Here is a 19,144-nt window from a genome sequence, read left to right as displayed (position 1 = left end):
AGAGCTGCCTCATTAATCATTAGTCCAGAAATAGAGGATCTCTTCAGTGGTTCCTTTCAGGAAGCATTAAGAACTCTATGTGGTCTGAACCTATTGGACGATATGAGCTGAAGGCATTTCAATGTTTTTAGCAAATTTATTTAGAAACTTGCAACTGTTATCTCCTGTCTCTTCCTAGAGAAATGAGATATTTATGGTGGAATCTCTTCATTCATAACAAGCATTTCAACAAACATTAAATACCTTCATTGTAAAAGGCCCCATGCTCAACATTAGGGAGACGATATAGAAACATGATAGTCCCTGTCTTCAAGGAGATTACTGCTTAATAGGTGGGGTATTACAAGTACAAATAAATAATGATGGAAGGTAGAAGCTACAGAGTAGTATGTAGGAGAAACACCCAGGAATCTCAAGTCCTTCACCAGAGTCAGGGAATGGTGAAAGATCTGAGAAGGAAGAAGGGGAGTCATTGGAACAGTAGCAATGTCGAAAGATGCTTCTCCCAACGATTGCTGGGGATTAGCTATTTTGGGTCTGCCCTGCCCATTGAGGGTTTAGGAGCCACGTCTGGCCCTGACAGCTAGTCTGGGTATTGATTTATGGATGATCTTTAAGGTCCTTCTAGCTCTAAATCCTATAGTTCTGTGATCTTTTGTGTATGTGTATGTCTTTGGCTTTCTGTGCACGTGTGTATATGAAGAAGCTCTGTAGAGAGCAAGCTTTTTTTCCCTTTGAGGGTAAGCTATTTACAATCCCAAGTAACACATCCAGGTTTTCCTCAAAGCCAGGTACTTTGACCTTCCCTGCTGCTGCCATTTCCTTGGCCCAGTTGAATCCATCTGTTTGATTTCTTATCAGAGCAGAACACTTTTAATGAAGCAGTAAGGCACAGAAAGGTGAGGTAATGTTCTTGAGGCAGTTGGAAGTATGTGTATGGGGTGCCTACGGAAGAGTAAAACCTGCTGTGAGGGCTGCCGAGCCCTTTCCAAAGCTGCTTATCCACCTTTGGTGTGCACCTGTCACCCGACTCTCACCAGAGGTTTCAAGAATCTGTAGCATGTGCAGCAGCCACACCCCTCTAAAATTGTCTTGGCCGACAGTCTAAACCAGGTCGAGGCTAACCAACAGGCCTCAAACATTCGAAGGCTTCCCCTGGCAGAATGGTTGGATGTTAACAGTTCTGCCATGAAAGTGGCTGAAGTAGGTCCTATGGGGCACTTAGAGCTTGGTCAGACATTGAAGATGCAAAGGTCATCCACTACCCTGGGCCATAGCCAGTTGTCCTGACTTTTAAAAAAATTGATAAACATTTTTATTTAAAGTTTTGAGTTCTAAATTGCATTCCCCTTCCCCCTCCCTGAGGTGGTAAGCAATCAGACATAGGGTATATGTGTGCAATTATGTAAAATGTTACCATATTAGTCATATTTCATCCTGACTTTTGTCCCAACACTGGACTTCTATTACTCTGGGAGAAAGGGTGAGGCTGACAATTTTGTGTAGCTCTTCTTCACTTAAATTCAATTCATGGATGTCAAAACATCACCCTGGGATGTCATTGGTTCTCTTTGAATGAAAAATTAACAATATCCATTGCATTTTGTTCTTCTCCTAATGTGAAATCTCTTTGACCCTACCACACTCACTACAGTTGCATAGTGCTGACAGCACTTTCATACAGTGCACTGTCACAAGGTGGGAGATTCAGGGCCAGCAGCCACCTAGTGTCTCAACAGGAGGAGAGGGATTCCCAACACTTCAGACACATAGCCCTATCAGTAATGCTCTTGAGGTGCCTGCCACATTTCTCAACAACAGTGCACCATAAGAGTTGTGCTGCATTATCGTTGAGCAATTAGATCAGATCACAAGTTCTTAGCCTCTGTCACCCATTGTAGACCCTACTAGTAGGAATTTGGGGGGGAGGGGCGAAGGACTTTCCTTCTTAGTAATAGTTCACATTGCTTGTTTTTTGTTGTTGGGATTTTTTTTTTTAACTTTTTGTGGGGAAATGAGGGTTAAATGACTTGCCCAAGGTCACACAGCTAGTAAGTGTCAAGTGTCTATGGCTGGATTTGAACTCAGGTCCTCCTGAATCCAAGGCCAGTGCTTTATCCACTGCGCCACCTAGCTGCCTCGTGGGATTTCTTAGTATATATAAACTTTTATAAGCTTTCATCCTGATAGCTCTGTAAGATGAATTGTACGAATGTTATTACCCTATTTTATAAGTGAGAAACTGAGACAAGGAGGATAGTTGGCCATTGTGGAGACAGGTTGTGTGATGTGACAAAGAGCCCTTCTCTGCGGCTGCATTTTGGCAGAAAGCTAGGGTATGTTGGCCATACTTCCCTTCGAGTCAACCCCCAACAATCTTTGGCCAAACAAGCATCTCTCTCAACTACCACTATTCCACCTCCCTCCCCAAACTCCCGCCCCGCCCCTCCAAACCCCCCCCCCCCCCACACACACCCCTTTCTTCTTGTGTCTCCCTTGGCTCCCTGACTTTTTTCTGGCACATGACTCAAAGCTCCTCTGATCTTTTTGAAACTTCATAGCTCAATACAGTTAGACATTTATTAGGCACCTCCTGTGTTCAAGGCACCAGTGTTTTTCCACCAGTGTTTCTCCTCCCATGCTGTACATATAGACACTGAATGCTAATAAAAGACCGCATCTTAAACCTGGTGAACTCTATTATTCTGTTGCCTTTTCTGTACCTATCACTCATGTTTCTCCTACCCGTCATCACATCGAACTTTGGGGACTGGACTGGGACTCCTGGGACTTATGCCCAAGACAACTCAGGCTGTTTCCCAGCTGGTAGCATTACCAGAATGTGACACTTGTCCATTGTCTTCTCCCTTGAATTCTCCAACAAAACCAGGACCTCGTGAATTCACTATCTTTGGATATCAGCAATAGGATATCTTGCTAGATAACACCCAACAAATTTCTTCTTCAAAATGGGAATATATTTATTATCCATATATAATTGACTTTTCCATATGTTCTGAATTAAGATTCTAAATTTTAGTTGTAAAGTTTGGATCTGCTTACTTCCAGCACTTCTGAAGTGGGCAGAGTTCTTTGCCCTTCAACTAAATAACTCCAGGCTCATTTTTATACTGCATTTCTTCTCTGTTTTCCAATTGCTGTTAGCTGTAACAATTCTCCTCCACTAGGGTAAAGTATATGAGTTTTATTGGGGTAACCAGGTACTCTTTTTTTGGGGAGAGCTTATTTATGGTTTCACAAGCTGTTTACCAGAACTGAGGTGGCTTGAAATATGACATACAGATAGGCAGATTAGGAGCATCTCTCATTCTGTTTTCACAGGGAAAAAGTAATATAAACTAGGATTTGGTGACTTTGTCATATAGACATTTTCATTGGAACTTGATTTTACTGTAATAGATTTGGATCTGTGTTTCAAATGTGTATATGTGTGAGGTTCACATAATATCTGACAGGGGTAAAGGCTGGTGTTGGATTTATCACAGAATCTCTTCCTCTTTCTGATTATCTCATTCTTAATTTCTGTCTTCTCTTTGCAGGTTACCCTACTGGTTACCCAACAGCTGCCCCAACCTACAACCCCAGCTTATATCCAACCAATAGCCCAAGCTATGCTCCAGGTAAGAAAGAGACAAAGGGTTGGCTTGTGGGGATAGGATGATGGGGTGTAAAGCCCCAGTACCCATGCTGTTCATCTTGGAAAAAATTATTTCCCATCCATAGGTGCTCAGGGCTCAGCCTAGCCAGGCTCCTAGAACTGAGTGTATCTGAGAGGCTGTAAGCTAGACCTTGGGGTGGGCAAGAGTTGGGGGAATGAAGATAGGACAGACATGGGAAGAAATGTACACTCCTTGGTGTATATGCCCACCTTTCAAAGAAATCTTGATCCTAGCCTTCACCCCAAAGGACAAAACCAGTTCTTTGCCGTTTTTTTTTTTAAGATTTCAATTGAGAACTAGATACAGTTATTGAACATGTTGACAGGTATATGTATATTGGGGACTTGCCATCAGAGAGTCTAAATATATTGAGCTTTCAAACTACTGCTTTGACTCAGTCATTAGTCATGGAGAGAAGCATTGTTACTCCAAATGGATAGACTGAAAATGGGACACAGCTCACTGAGGAACATGCATCTTAGATGTGTGCAGCCTTTTCTTTTTTCCACAGCGTTTTCCTATTCATTATCTCAATTAGCCATCGAATGTTAGAGCTGCAAGCATCCTGAGAACATAGACTGATGCATGTTAAATCTAGAAGCCTTAGGATAGAGAAAGATAACATATTTCTATAGCACTTGAAGGTTTGCAAAGTGCTTTCCACACAGCACCTCTTTGAGTCAATTAGTGCAAGTGTTGTTATTCCCAGCTTGCATACTGAAGAGCTGGAAAGGACTTGAGAACATAGAATGTGAGAATGTGGTATTGAGGCAGAGGCTGCTGAACTTGGAGGGAAGGAGGCTTGGGCTTGAGGCCAGCCTCCAATGAGGAAGTCATTTAATTCTCCTTAACTTCCCCTTCCTTTTAGAACCTGTTTCTTCATGTGCAAAATTCCTGCACCATCCACCTCATAGGCTTGTTCTGTGTTAAGCACCATGTTAACCTTAAAGCTCCATAGAAATATAAATCCTTTTAGTTGTAGTGCTGTCATTCTGTAGAGCTGGGGGAAGGGCCTGAGAACACAGACTGGCACAGCTGGGAGGGGCTTTAGACAGAGAATGGCATTAATTCTTATTTCTATAGAACTTTAAGAACCTTCCCTCACAATAATTCTTTTAAGTAAATAGTGCAAGTCTGGTTATAACCATGTTACAGTTGAGGACATAGATTGTTAGAGCTGGAAGAGGTCTTAAGTCCAACCCCTGCTTCTTTTATAAATGAGGAAATCGAGGCTCATGGAGCAGAAGGTCCTTCTTTCAAAATGCCATATACAGTGAGTTTGTAGAGTCAGGACTAGAAGCCAGCTCTTCCAAGTTCCAGTAGAGACCCTCTTATCCTGCACCCCAGCTTCCTCCTTTAGGATCAGGTATCTCAGCAGTGACAGACCAGCCCCTTTATAGGGGGCATGAGATCAAGGATGTGCTATAAATGTTTAACAATCTGCCAAGTGGAGGGGAAGCCTCCCAACTATGCGACACACTTTGAAGTTTAATTGTCGAGTATTAACACCAGTCTAGACGATCAACAAATCAATAAATCAAGTCCTGATTGGTAGCTCTTGCTGTTTCTCAGGTGTAATGCTCACAGGCTGGCTCTAGCACACCCATCAATGAGATGGTCCAGCATCTGAGGAGATCGTCCTTGAAGTGCTCCATTACACTGAACCCAGGCCTGAGCCTTTTCATGGGAGTGGTGAATGTTCAGATCAGAGCTTGAGCAGAAATGAACTTTTAGGGAAAACTGGTTTTAGGATTGAAATTCTACTCTCTTACACTTCCAGAAGATCAGTTTATGTGCTTAAATGAGGGCTGTTTTCAGCCAGATGTAGATCCTAGTATGTCATTAGCAGAGAACATAGATAACCTTATGTTCCTTGGTTCATCCTTGAAAACTGCTTCTTACTAGAAGCTTTCTCAGCTTGCTCCCATTTCTTTATTGTCTGATCAGTGGGGGGGGGGGTGGGGGGGGCAAAATTATCAGAATCATAAAACATCAGAATTGAAAGCAATTTAGAGATCATCTAGTCCAATCCCTTCATTTTACAGAGGAGGAAACCAAGTCCCAGAGAGGCAAATGGATGTACCCAAGGTCACACAATGAGTTAGTGGCAGAGTTTGGAATAGATCCTTGGTCTTCTGAAAATGGAGCCCTTCCTCATGAGGTGGGGTGGGGTATTTGGTCCTTGAGGCCTATATTGGGAGCAGAAGTGCAAATAGAATACACGAGACATGAATAAAAAGCCTTCTGCCCTGTATCAAGTCACACAGAAGCAGAATGGAAAAAGCAAGACCAGTTTGAGAACCAATTTGCTTTTGACTTTTGGCAAGTGGCTTCCTCCTTTTGAACCTCAATTTCCTCATTTGTAATATTAAGGAACTAGATTAAAGACCCTTTCTGGAGTGGCATTCTGTATTCTAAGATCCCTTCTAGCTCTGATGGTTTGTGTTCTGTGGTCTAACATTCCATGTTCTAAAGTCCCTTCCCTTTCTAACATTCTGTGACTGTATGAACCAGGGCATGGTCCAGATATAGGACAAGCTGACCACTATGGTGTAACTCCTCACTGAAGGTGAGCTTTCCTTACTGAGCTGTGGATTCAAACATACAGAACATTTGAATAGAAAAATTTAGGCTCTTGTTGCTGGCAGTTCAGTCTCTTGCTTCAGAGAATCATTTTTCAGCTTTCCCAAGTGCCTCTCTCTGAGCCCTCTGGGGAAATTGCATACTGGGCTAAACTGCTGTTTCTAGAAAAATCTATTTACATAGATGAGATGTATACATCATTGCAAAAATTCTTAGCGGTAATTTCAACTAACATTTTTGTCCAACAGAGTTTCAGTTCCTGCATTCAGCTTATGGTAGGAGAACTATTTTTCCTCATCTGTATTATAGCCTATGAATGTATTTTCTCATTATGTCAGTAGCCCCCTCCACCTATCCTCTCCCTACTCCACCCCCAGAAGCCACAGAGCTGGGCAAGGGGATCCCTCCAATGGCCCCCAGAGGTCCCTAAAACATGCTGGGATGTCATAGAACCTTAGGGCTAGAAGGGCCTGTAGAGATCATCTAGTCTAGCCCCCTCATCTCACAAGGGGGGAAACAACCCTGGAGGGAAGCACGTAGTGGGTTAACTGCAGATGTGTCTAATGATGAAGAATCATGGATTAGAGGAATATTAAAACAATCTTACCCAGTGAGAATAGGGGATTGTAGAACAAAAGGAGCTTTCTAACCCCACAGCCTGTCCTCAGTCATAATGCTAGGTGACACCAACTGACATTTTCAAAGTGCTTTAGAGACTTTGTTTCTGTTGATGCTCACAGCAGCGCAAGAAGATATTGTATCATTATTATTCCCATTTTATAGATGAAGAAACAGGGGTTCAGAGAATTTAAATGATTTAAAATTAAAAGCTTTGAAGCTGGAAGGGACCTTAGAGATGGTCTTTACTAACTTACTCATTTCACAGATGAAGGAAACTGAGGCCCAAAGAGGTTAAGTGATTTTGCTTCAAATCACACAGCAAGTTAGTTGTGAAGCTAGGATTTGAACCTTGGTCTTCTGACTTAAAGTACAAAGCTCTTAACATTATTCTGACTTCTCCTGACACCCATAGTCCATTGCCTCTCAATAGAATGGCTCTTTTTTTCTTCATCATTCATTGATTCCTCTCTATTTTGGGGGAAGAAGATCATTCCACGTGGCTAGAATGATGATAGAGGTGTAATGTAATAGAAGGAGCTCAAGTCATAGATGCAGAATACCAGGGTTCAAGACCTAACCCTTATACTTCTGCTTATGTGGTCGTGTGCAGGTTATTTCCCCTCCTGAGCCTGTGTTTCCTCATCTGTAAAATACAGATAATGATATTGTACTGTTTACTGCACCGGATGATTGTGAGGAAAGTGCTATAGAAAGGGGAACTGCTATTTTTATTAGTGAATTAATGAGTTATATATCTAGGTAAAGGAATAGACCTTTAAATTTTTCTAGGCACAAATTACACTGGTAACAGCTGAACCTCCTGACCTCTAAAGTTCTTTCCATCGATAACATCTTGTGGTTTATTAAGCCTATGGACAGGATGGTGCTTGGCTTCCTTCCCTAAGAAAGTTATTTTCCATTAGGGATTCTTGGTGACAGGAGGGGTAGGTTAGTCAGGAGTGGAGTGGGGAAATAAGCTAAGAACTCAGGTTACCCCAGCATTGAAGCACAGCTGCTGTTTTCATAGATCTTAACATTCCTATACTTGCCCTCCCAGCCCAGCTGTAGGGCCTCTCAACTAAAGGCTAGGCCTGCTGGGGATGAAGAATGGTGAGGATCTAGTGGGCCCCATCCCCCTCACCTCATTCAGGGAGACTGACAGCTGCCTGCCTGTAGGTAGCCAGCTTCCTGACACATACTGAATTCCCTTGACAATCATATAGATGATTAATTCATGAAACCTGAGTTCAAGTCTCAGCTTACTGTGTGACCTTGATCAAGTCACTTTTTTTTCTTTAAAACTTGTTTTTTCCTCTATAAGATGAAGAAGCCCCTTCCCTGCTGCTCTCCCAAGGCTGTAGTGATGCAATAATGAAGGTGTTGAAAACCATAAAGTGCTAGATAAGTTTGAGCCATCATCATCACATCACCTGCATCACCACCACACCACCACAGCCACCTCAAACTAGTGGGGGAAATGTTTGAAGTGAGGTCTTCATGAAGTCCTTCAATACTTCTTATGCTCTTAAGCTAAAGTTTAAAGCTTTTAACAACTTAGCTTGTTAGAATTGAATGGAGCAATCCTTGGACGGGCCAGTTTCCCCCTTTGGTTATCCATTTCTTCTGATGTCCAATGAGAGTGTGAGACTAGATGATCACTAAGGTCCCTCCTAATCCTAATGTTCTAATTCCACGTATAATTGTCTTCTTTAACTACTCCTCCCACTGCTCCGCTCTGCTCTGGGACTTTACTGTCAGCACTCCCTCCCCGGGTCCTTTTTCCCTCCTGTGATCTCAGTGCTTCAGGGAAATCATAGAATCACAGATCTTAGAGCTGGTGGAGACCTCAAGAAGTCTTCTGGTCCAGGTTCTTGCCTTTAGGCAAAAAGGCCTGGTCCAGAGGTCAGTAGATCTGGCTTCTAGTCCTGATCCTGACACCAACTGTCTCCTTGGATAAGACATTTCTCTGAGTCTCTTTTCTCTTTTGTAAAGTGAAGATATTGGACTTGATGATCTCTAAGGTTCCTTCCAGCTCTGACATTCTGCAGTCTCTGATTCTTTGACATCCCTTCTGCTTTGCCAGAGAACACAGTTTGCCTTCCTGTCTGTGGCAGCCATTTTTGTTTGTCTGAACTAGGAGTGCATCCCCTTAGATGCAGTTTCCAAATAATCGAAATCCCTCTTGTGGATGGTTTACAAAGCACCTCCTTTACAACAGCCCTGTGAGGTAGATTGTGAACATGATATAATCCCCATTTTGCAGGTGAGGAAACCGAAGCTGAGAAAAGTTAGATGACTTGCCCAAAGTCACTCAGCCAGTAAATTGCAGAGCTAGGGTTTGAACACGGGTGTCTTGTCCATCGATCTCTACCTGTACTTTGCTTCCTGTTAAAAAAAAAATAGTAGTATGAACATTAGTGGGTCTTTCCATTGTTTTTTATTAGCAAATAAGCTGTTTCATTTCCTAGCCATTTCATGTCTGTTCATCTTATCTGCCCAACTGAGACTGTAAACTGGTTATGTGTGGGGAATCATGTCTCATATTTTGCTGTGATCTCCCACTGTGCCTAGCACAGGGCCCTACAACACAGTAAGTGGTCTTTGGCTAGTTACTGTATTTGATTAATTTTGGTTCTTGTTTGGCTGCCCTTTAGAGAAATGTATGAACTTTGACCTGGGTTAAAAATAAAATATTATGTGTAAACTGCTTGGCAAGGCACCTGTTAAAGAGGGGCATGGAATTCTCAAGTTCTTCAGATTTATCATGGCCAAACTTAGTCCAGCAAGTCCCAAAAGAGACTCCTGGGACAGCTGCCTTTGCCCCCAGAAAAGAGTGAGCTAAGCTTCATTAATCCTTAGCTCTGAAAGACATACATATGTTCTGACTCCTCTTTCCCTGGGTCAGACCACATCTAGAGGATTGGATACAGTTCTGAGTGTTGCATTTTAGAAGGGATATTGATAAGCAGGAAGATTTCCAGAAGAGGGCAACCAGGGCAGAGTGTTACCCTATCCCCCATCAACTGAAGGAAATGAGAACGTTTATCTTGGAGAGGAGCTTTAAAGACTTCCCCAAACAAGATAGTCTTCAAATATTGGAAAGACTGCCTGGGAGGGATTAAGTCTGCTCTGTGTAACTCAAGTAGGCAGAGGTGACAGATAAGCCAGTTTTAGCTTGACATAAGGAAACACTTGTCAACGTTTGGAGCTTGTCACATAGAGATCACTGTGAATCTTTAAATGGAACTTGGACAATCTTCATCAGTCAAGGATCTGGAAAGGAGTGCTGCTAAGATTTGGGTTGGATTAGATGGCTTCTGAGGTCCCTTCAGTGGCTGAGATTCTGTCATTCTGTGACAGTGACCTTGTTAGGAACATCCTTGGCATGGCCAGCTTGCTACCAAGTTACCTGGATTCATAGGAATAAAACAACAGCCATGTAGCAAGTGCCTGCTCTCTAATCTGTATTTGGCACTGAAGACTAATACAGTTCTTGCCTTCAAGAAGAGCAGCAGGGGATAAATGACTAGGATCTTGGTCAATGATATTAACACATCTCACAAACGGTGAGATCCTGACAAAGTGCTCCAGTAAATTTTGAGTAGGGCAAGGTCCTTTTCTATTGGGATTAGGAATGGGTTTCATGGCAAAAGTCTGAGCTGGGCTTTGAAGGAAGAGAAGGGCTCTCACAAGGAGAGATAAGGATCAGGACAGCGTTTTAGGCACAGCAATCAACCTGCACAAATGCATAGAGGTGGGAAAGGGCACGTTGAGATTCAGGAACCGTGAGTATTCCCAGGTTCCAAGAGCTAGAGTTGTGAAGGACTTTGGAGCTCATCTAGCCTGGCTCTCTTAATTTAGAGATGAGAAAAGTGAAGCCCAGAGAAATGAAATTGCTTGCCCAAGGTCACACAGTAATTTGTAGAGCTGGGATCTGAACTCTGAGCTAGTGACCCCGAGTTCATTGCTATTTCCACTACACCATGCTGACTCTATTCCTGTTTGGTTGGAACATACAGTAAATATAGAAAGGGAGTAAGAGAGATTGTATGAAAAGTTTGAAATTGGATCATAGACATTTGACAGTAGAGGACAGTGTTGTGGTCCTCTTACCTGTGCCCTTGACTTACCGGCTTTTTATTTAAAATTTCCAAAGCCATAATATGTCTTTGACTCTTCACTTTTTTACTTAGTGAAAGGAAGAGGTGGGACGACCCTGTTGGTAGAAAGCATTAACACAGGCCAAAGTGAACGGGAGGATTCAGATCCTGGAGATCCTAGTCTGATTTCCCATTAAGTCTGTGTTATTTCAGGTAACATAGCTGCTCTGGAAGGTCAGGAATAGCTTTCACTCTAAGGAGCATCTTTAACAAACCTCTCAGTATGTCATCTTGAAACCTCTCTAGCCACTTGGTTTCCTTTTGACTTTTCTTCCTGGGTCATGACCCAGCCTTGCTTCCTGTTTCAAATCTCCATGCTCAGCATTACTTACTCAATGATTTTAGAATCTCACAGCTGGAAGAGAGCTTGGAGAATATCTAGTCCAACTTATACCTGAACAGGAATACCCTTTACAACATCTCTGACAAGGAGCTATACAGCTTCTTGAAAATTGTGAGAGTGAGCTCACTTTCTCCCACAGTAGTCTATTCCACTTTTGGACGGATCTGATTCTTAAGAAATAGTCTTTATGGTGAGCCAACCACTTCTCTGTCCTAATGATCCACAGGGAACTACTATTTCAGTTAGTATACCCCTTCAACTTCAGATACCTTTCTTCTCTGCTCACTGTCCCCCCAGTTCAAGCAAATACTTTTAACTGACCAGAATTCTTCAGATAGAGCAGTAGGTTCTTCTTAACTTGCACTGTCCTGAAAGTTGGCTAGGCAGGACTTGTTACAATAGTTCAGTAAGCCGGGAAGCCTCGTCAGTTCATCAGCATCAGACCCTTCTCTGACACTGGTGAAAGCTTCCTAGCCTAACTGTTTTGGGAAAGGGCTACCGCATAGTAACAAACACATTCAATTTGTGAATCAGCCTACTTCTAGCCTACCTGCTACTTAGACTTTCTTGAGATAGCTCAGCTGCAAGAGATTAAAGGATTGCTGATTGGTGACTACTGCTCTAGCCAAGGCCAGGAGATAGCTGTTTGCATCCTGCTCCAGACCTCAAGGTATCTCACTTTGGAATTACATCTGTCATTAGCTAGTCAGACACTGAATACTGACACCTTCACCTCTTGGTTTAAGGAGTTTGAAAGTAGGAATATTTAATAGGATCATGGATTTAAAGCTTGAAGGGCTATCAGAAGGCATCTCAAACAACTCCTTTATTTGATAGATAAAAAAATTGAGGCCCAGAGAGGGAAGAACTTTGTCATAGTTTAGAAAGTGGTAAAAGAGTCAGGATTAAACATAGGGTCTCCAGCTCCAAATGTATCATTCTTTCAGGTGTCCCACTTATTATCTGCACCACTGGATGGAGTACTTCCATCAGGGAGATCAAGGATCCACTGACAAGATTGGTTGTCTACTGTGTTATAGGTGGTAGTGGAGAATGATACAAATATCAATAGCTCCCTATGCAGGTCCTGCCCACAGGAAGCTTATAATTATGGAGGGGAGGAGTAGAAGGGAACAGAGAGTTGACATGAACAAATAACCATAAATAGCAGGTGAGCTCTGATACCTGCCACAAAAGAGATGTAAACAAAGTGTTATGAGAGAGAGTTAAGAGGAGGAAGAGGCTGATGGGCAAAAGGTGAGAGGCTTGTCTTGGAGGAGGCATCATTTGAGTGAGGTCTCAAAGGACAGATAGGATTTTGAGAAATAAAGACGGTAGAGGAGTGGATGGCGCACTTGAGTCAACACAATTTTGCATGTAATGGTTAATAAATGTTTTCCGAATAAATCAAATAGTTATTTTGATGGAAAGTTCCGAGTACTGTAGCTTTTAACCTCTTGAGTAGAGTATTCAGAAGCACACTGCTGGATGGTGTACCCATAGGCTCAGACCCGACACCCTAGGAGGGACTTGAACTTTTTCAAATCCTGCTGAAACGAGATCATGGCCATGTTTATAGACCTACAAACTTGTGTTGTCTGCTCTGGGATAGTCCTATAAGTAAGGACATTTTCTTGGGAGCATGGAGTCAGAGGTGCCCTCACTTTGAGTCCTGGTTCTACTACCTAAATTCCATCCTCATACACACCGGGTTCTGACTTGATGGTTTTACTCTGTTAGATTCCAGCACATTCTTCTGTGGATTTTGCTGGTGTATGAGGGGATTCATAACTCTCGTTCATCTTTAGAGACAGCTAAAGTCTCAGAGCCATATTTTCCAGCATGAAATCTGCTTAGTTCTCATCAGTAGCTGCTGTCTCAGCAATTTGCCCTGATCAGATAGATAAGTCTCCCAACTCCTTTCTGCCACCTACAGATGCATAGAACAGTGTGTGTTTTCTGAAGGACCCAGAAAACTGGACTCATCTTGCATAGGCTCATCTAGATAGCTATTAAGACCCTAGGTGAGTGGGGAGAAGGTCTCAGCATAAAAAAAAAGCATCTGGCCACTCTGTCAGCAAACAAAGCTGTGCTAAATTTCACTCCTCTTTGTTGAATTGTGTACTCTCAGAGTGGCTCCAAATTCGATTTTTGAGGTAATGGGAACAACCATTGGTATTTTCTTGATTTTCTCATCTGAGGAAGGGGAATTTAGATGGCAGGTGATCAAGGAGATGTGTGGACTTGCCCCTAAATCCACCACGCAATCAGGAGACTTCCTAATTGGATGAGAGAGCACCTGGAAATATAGAATGGCCAATCAGTTCCATTCAAGGGACGTACCTAGGTAGGTGAATCACAGAAGAAGCTTGGGAGTATTCTGATCTGAAAGGATTCTTGTCCTATTCGACCCAGAGGGATGCTCGATTGTCCTGGCTTTAAATCAGTGATCCCATGAGGACCATGGACTGAGGGACTTTCAGTTAAAGGTTAGGTGTGAAGTTTAGGTGCCACCCAGCTTGGGAGGGTGGAGCCTCTAAAAATGCTTTCCTTCTAACAACCTTGCCTTGGGGTATGATTTCTAAATTTATATAGTCTTTTCTTTTGTGAATAAACCTTATAAAACACACTCTTGTGGTCTGGAGTATGTGGAAGCAAAAGAGAGAAGGGAAAGGGAATAGATAAAGCTGTGATGTCAGTGGTGGGTGATTGGAGATTGTGCATAGCAGTTCTCAGAACCCAGAGAGCCAAGCAGGCAAAGCACTGAAGAAGGGCAGGAAATGTGATCCTTTACAGATCAATGAGGTTTTTAAAAATTGTTAATGGTGATAGCCCTGGGGCCAAAGGCAAAAAGCCTCCTGGAGCAGTTTCAAGGAAGAGTTGTGTTCTGGGAAATTCAGCCACTTCAGCAAGACCCAGCCCCACTGCTGCATGTTCTACAGCCTATGAAACTGGCATGTGCCCCTAAACTCTTCCATAGAAAGCTCTCTGACCAGCCTCTCTGGCTTCACTTGTAAGCTATATATGCCAGTGTTTTCCTGTAACACTTGTTATATGGCCTTGCCCCTCCTTTAGCCTCAAGCTTCTCTTCTTAGTTTTTGTTTAGTGTGTTTTGTTCGTCATTCCCTAGATCAGCAGTTCTCCATCTTCTTTGTGTCATGGACGCCTTTGGCAGTCAGGTGAAACCTATGAATCCCCTCTCAGATTCATGCTTTTAAATGCCTAAAATAAATTACGTAGAGTGATAGTGCTTCCAGCACTACCTCAGAAATTTACTAGTTCTGTGGCCCTTGGACATTTTTTAGCCTTTCTGAGCCTTGATTCTTCATCTATCAGTGAGGAGGCCTCTGAGTTAACACTCTTCCTGTCACCTTACCCACCTTCCTCTTATTCTCCTTCAATCTTCTGGTACTGGTGGAGACCTGATTCCCCCCATAATATCATGTACTTGATACCCCTTCTTTTAGGTTGCCTCACACTGATCCTGGAAGAGGAGTAGGTATACTCCTTCCTAGTACTATTAGTACCTAGTACTACTTCCACACACCCCCTTTACTTCCATCCCTTAGCAGCTGCTCCTCCTTTGAGGTTCCCTGTATCCAGATATATCACACCTATTCTGTCCCCCATTCTCCTTCCTTTATCAAGGAGTTCAGTCTCCCTCTTCAGCCCCAACCCCTGTCTTTATGATATAGACGGCTTCAAAATATTAATGTTCTTTCAAATTAATGAGTAAAAATCATTAAGCATTTACTGTGTAGCAGGCATTATACTAAACACTGGTCAAATACCCTTAAATACTCACTTTAGCCCCAACACAGCACTGAGGAGAGGTTAAGTCTAATCACATTTGTGTTAACATAATTAGTGAGGCAGGGCCATTGACCTCTAGGGATAGGAAGGAAGCAGCTCCTGCTAACAAAAAAGCATTCGATTCTTTCCTTCTTTGAAACTGCCTATAGACAAGTAAAAGTAGAGTGATCCAGGGCTTGCTTTGCCTGCCCAGCTCTGTTCTATATCCTCCAAAAATCCTAGTTAGAATCTCAGGCAATTTAGTGTTGAATTTTAGTGTACTCAGGTAGGCAGAATATGAAGGATTAACTGATAGCTAGTAGATCCACTTAGATAGATGGATGAAATCTAACTAGGTGAGTAAATGAAATCAAATTATTGCAGTGAACTACACCTTGCTAGGTGAAAGGACTAGTTATAGCAATGAGAACTATCTCTGAAGGTGAGGACACTGCTGCTTGCCTCATGAGTAGACTGCATTTAGGTAGATGAAGAAATTGGTCTGTGGGGAAGAGAAGATGGGACCTGGCCAAGGTAAACTAGATCTCTCCAAGGCACTAGGTGTCTGTAGGTGAGGGGATAGAATGTAGCAAGGTGAAGGATCCAGGTGGTTCCAGGAGAGCCAATTAGATTTAACTGTAAATGGATTGAAAGTAGGTGTGTGTGTGTGTGTGCGCGCGCTCGCGCGCGCACGCATGCATGTACATTGCTGGGGTTATGGTTGGGCAGTGCTAGGTCTAGGTCAGCAAGGGAATAAAATATTGGAAGGTGATGGGACTAGGTCTTGTGAGGTGAGCAGGCTAGATTTATTCAGGTGAGTTAATTAGATTCATAGGCTGAGAATTAGGAGGGACTTGGGGAAACATCTAATTAAACTCCCTCATTTTCCAGAAAAGGAAGCTGAACTCAAGCTGAGTTTCTGTGATTTGCCCAAGATCATTTGAGTTATTTAATCTTTGTGTACTATTAACTAGCTAACTTGTGAATCAAACCTTGTTCTTCTGATTCCAAACTCAGCACTTCCCCCACCATCTCATATTGCAAGGGGAGCAGATGGGCCTAGTAAGATGAGGGGACTGGAGTTGATGAGATGGGCATGTGAGTTCTAGTAAGAGAAGTCCATCAAGGAAGATGAATGGGCTGGATTTACGGAGGCAGGGAATAGAGGTAGTGAGAACAGACTAGATCTTTATTTATGAGGGAACTAGATCTAGTTTGGGGGCAGCTAGGTGGCAAGGTGGATAGAGCACCAGCCCTGGAGTCAGAAACACCCAAGTTCAAAATTGGCCTCAGAAACTTGCTGGTTGTGTGACCTCAGGCAAGTCATGTAATCCTGTTTACCTCAGTTCCTCATTTTTAAAATGAACTGGAGAAAGAAAATGGCCAATCTCTTCATTATCTTTGGCAAGAAAACCCCATGTGGGATCACAAAGGGTCAGACACAACTGGTACAACTGAACACAGATCTAGTTTACACAAATGTACTAAATCTTGTAACAGAGAGGAATAGATCTGGTGACATAAGAGAATTCTTTACTGGATGTAACTTATAGAAAAGGTCTCTGGGATAGCAAATGTCATGGGATTCATGTACTTTTTCAGGTCTTAGTATGTCATCTAAAAGCATTTTGAAGCGAGAACAGTCTGGAAATAGGAGTCTTTCCCAGTCATTAGTTTCAGTGCTACTGTTTGGGCATTATTTATTATTAAGTATCCTTGTGATCTGAAAAAGAACACGCACCCCCAGAAGGAGCCCAGTTTATTCAGAGAGTGATTGATTGCAGGAGAAGGAATTCTTGTTCAGGTATGCATTGGACTAGATGACCTGAGGTCCCTTACACCCCTGAGATTCTGTTATCGATTGGCATGTAGCAGAAAGAGCCCTAAACTAAATAATAGCTATTATGATTACTCCCAGCTCTACCATTAACCAGCTGTGTGACCCTGGGCAAGTCATATTCCCTTCTCTGGGCCTCAGTTCTATCTGTAAAATGAGGGGTTTTAATTGAATGATCTTTTTAAAGTCTCTTTGGTCTTGTGATTCGTTCTAATACATGTCCAGATGCCTGGATCTGCTGCATGTTGCTGCCTTCAAAATACCCAACCTTTCAATCCATCCTAGCTCAATAAATATGTGTTAAGTGCCTGCTTTCTACAGAGCTCTGTGATAAGAAGATAAGATGTGATCCTTGCCCCCAGGAACTTCATTGTATAATTGAAAACAGCTGGTGTAGTGTAAATAGTGCTGAATTTAAAGGCAGGAGGCTTGAGAGTCAATCTTGACTCAGATACTAGTTATATGACCCTGGACAAGTCACTTCCTCTCTCTAAATCTCAGTTTCCTCATTTGTAAAATGGGGATAATAATAATTGCACTACCTACCTCACAGAGTTGTGGTGAGGAAAACGCTTTATAAACCTTAAAACCCTACATAAATATGAGCGCATTCTTATTATCATTAATGCTATGTAGACAAGTAATCTTTAATACAGAATAGAACATAAGAGCACAGAAGAGGTGTATACAAAGTGGGCCAGGTAACTTCTAGTTGGTTGGATGATTAAGAGTCAGAGATCAGAGGAGGAGGCAGAGTTAGGGCATAAAGGATAGGAAAGATTCCCACAGGGGTTAATGAGGAGACATGGAAGGTGTGGAGAAGAACAGATGACACGGATCACAGTTCAAGGTATTTTGGAATAGCAAGTCATCCAGCTTAGTTGGGGCTTACATTAGTGATACTGCTTTAAGGACTAGATGGTAATAGATAATGCTTCTAAAGAATATACCAGAGCCATGTACTTGCTTCCTTCTTAGCTAAATGCACCAGCCCACCCCATAATGGTAAGTTTTGTCCGTGTTCCAGCCTTTTCTTTGTTAAATTGGGAAACTCCTATTCCAAGGAAATCTGATAGGCCTCTCAGTTGACAAGTTGCTTTTGACAGAGGGAGGAGGTAGGGGGGGGTAGGTATTTAAACTCTCCAGCTGGGGATGCTGTGTGATTTGTGATGGCTTCTGCCTAATGCCTCTCTTGTGTCTCCACTTAAGCCACGCTGCTGATGAAACAGGCCTGGCCCCAGACCTCATCGTCCTGTGCCACTGAAGGTACCTTCCACCTCCCGGTGGACACTGGGACCGAGAACCGAACTTACCAAGCTTCGTCGGCGGCTTTCAGTAAATACTGTTTTCCTTCTCCTTGCTTTTCTTCCTCTGGAGAGGACAAACCATGTGGGCTTTCCAGAGGGATGGGGATGGGAATGGTTTGTAAGTACTCAAGTATTCTCCCAATGAGAGGGCTTCTTTGTCTGAGAAGACCATCCTCTTGTCTTCAGTCAAGTTGAGAGCTCTGGATGAAATGCATGGGGAAGGATGGGAGAGAAAAGGGCCCACCTAGCCAAACAGCCGGACTGACCAAGACGGTTATTCCAAAACACTCTCAATCTGGCTTTTAAGTAACCTTTATCATAATCATCAAATTATTGTTATTAATTATACTTTCATGCTTCAGTAGTCTCCTTGGCATGGATGTTCCCTCCAATGGTAGAGACTACAGCCCATCCACAGTTTAGTAAACAGTACTTAAGAGTTGCTAAGAGCCATCCTCTGCTGGCCCTTTGGTGATGAGTTTCTCCAAACGTGGCAAATCTGGTGCTTAGATAATAAACATACTGGGTCTGTACTCAAAGTCTTTTAAGTTTTGGTGCTAGACCTTTCAGAGCTTGTGCTCTGTTGGTATAGCCTTGAATACCCAGGATTGATGCTTTACAAAAAGAAGGCATTGGAGAACCAGAGTGGACAATAGTACTTCGATTGGCACTTCAAGAATTGTTGGGTTTTTTTTTTCATCTCTGTATTTTTTCCACCAGTGCAAATCCTAGCCAACCTTTTGTTGTTGTTGAGTTGTTTCTGTCATGTCTGGGTCTTTGCGACCCCATTTGGGGTCTTCTTGGCAAAGATACTGTAGTGG

General features: G+C 42.7%; 1 protein-coding gene across 2 annotated transcripts in view; it reads left to right on the top strand.

Annotated features, from left to right (window-relative positions):
- Positions 1–19,144, top strand: part of FAM168A (family with sequence similarity 168 member A) — a 213,685-nt gene that overhangs the window by 149,876 nt on the left and 44,665 nt on the right. The window contains exons 3-5 of one of the 2 annotated variants that reach the window (XM_043998223.1): positions 3,561–3,641; positions 6,512–6,538; positions 18,226–18,351. In XM_043998223.1, the coding sequence (XP_043854158.1) occupies positions 3,561–3,641; positions 6,512–6,538; positions 18,226–18,351 (234 nt within the window). The remainder of the gene's footprint in view (positions 1–3,560; positions 3,642–6,511; positions 6,539–18,225; positions 18,352–19,144) is intronic. The other variant, XM_043998224.1, reaches the window with a different exon arrangement.

Source organism: Dromiciops gliroides, chromosome 3 (assembly GCF_019393635.1).
Source record: "Dromiciops gliroides isolate mDroGli1 chromosome 3, mDroGli1.pri, whole genome shotgun sequence".
Lineage (NCBI taxonomy): Eukaryota > Metazoa > Chordata > Mammalia > Microbiotheria > Microbiotheriidae > Dromiciops > Dromiciops gliroides.
This window is presented reverse-complemented; position numbering and strand designations above follow the sequence as displayed.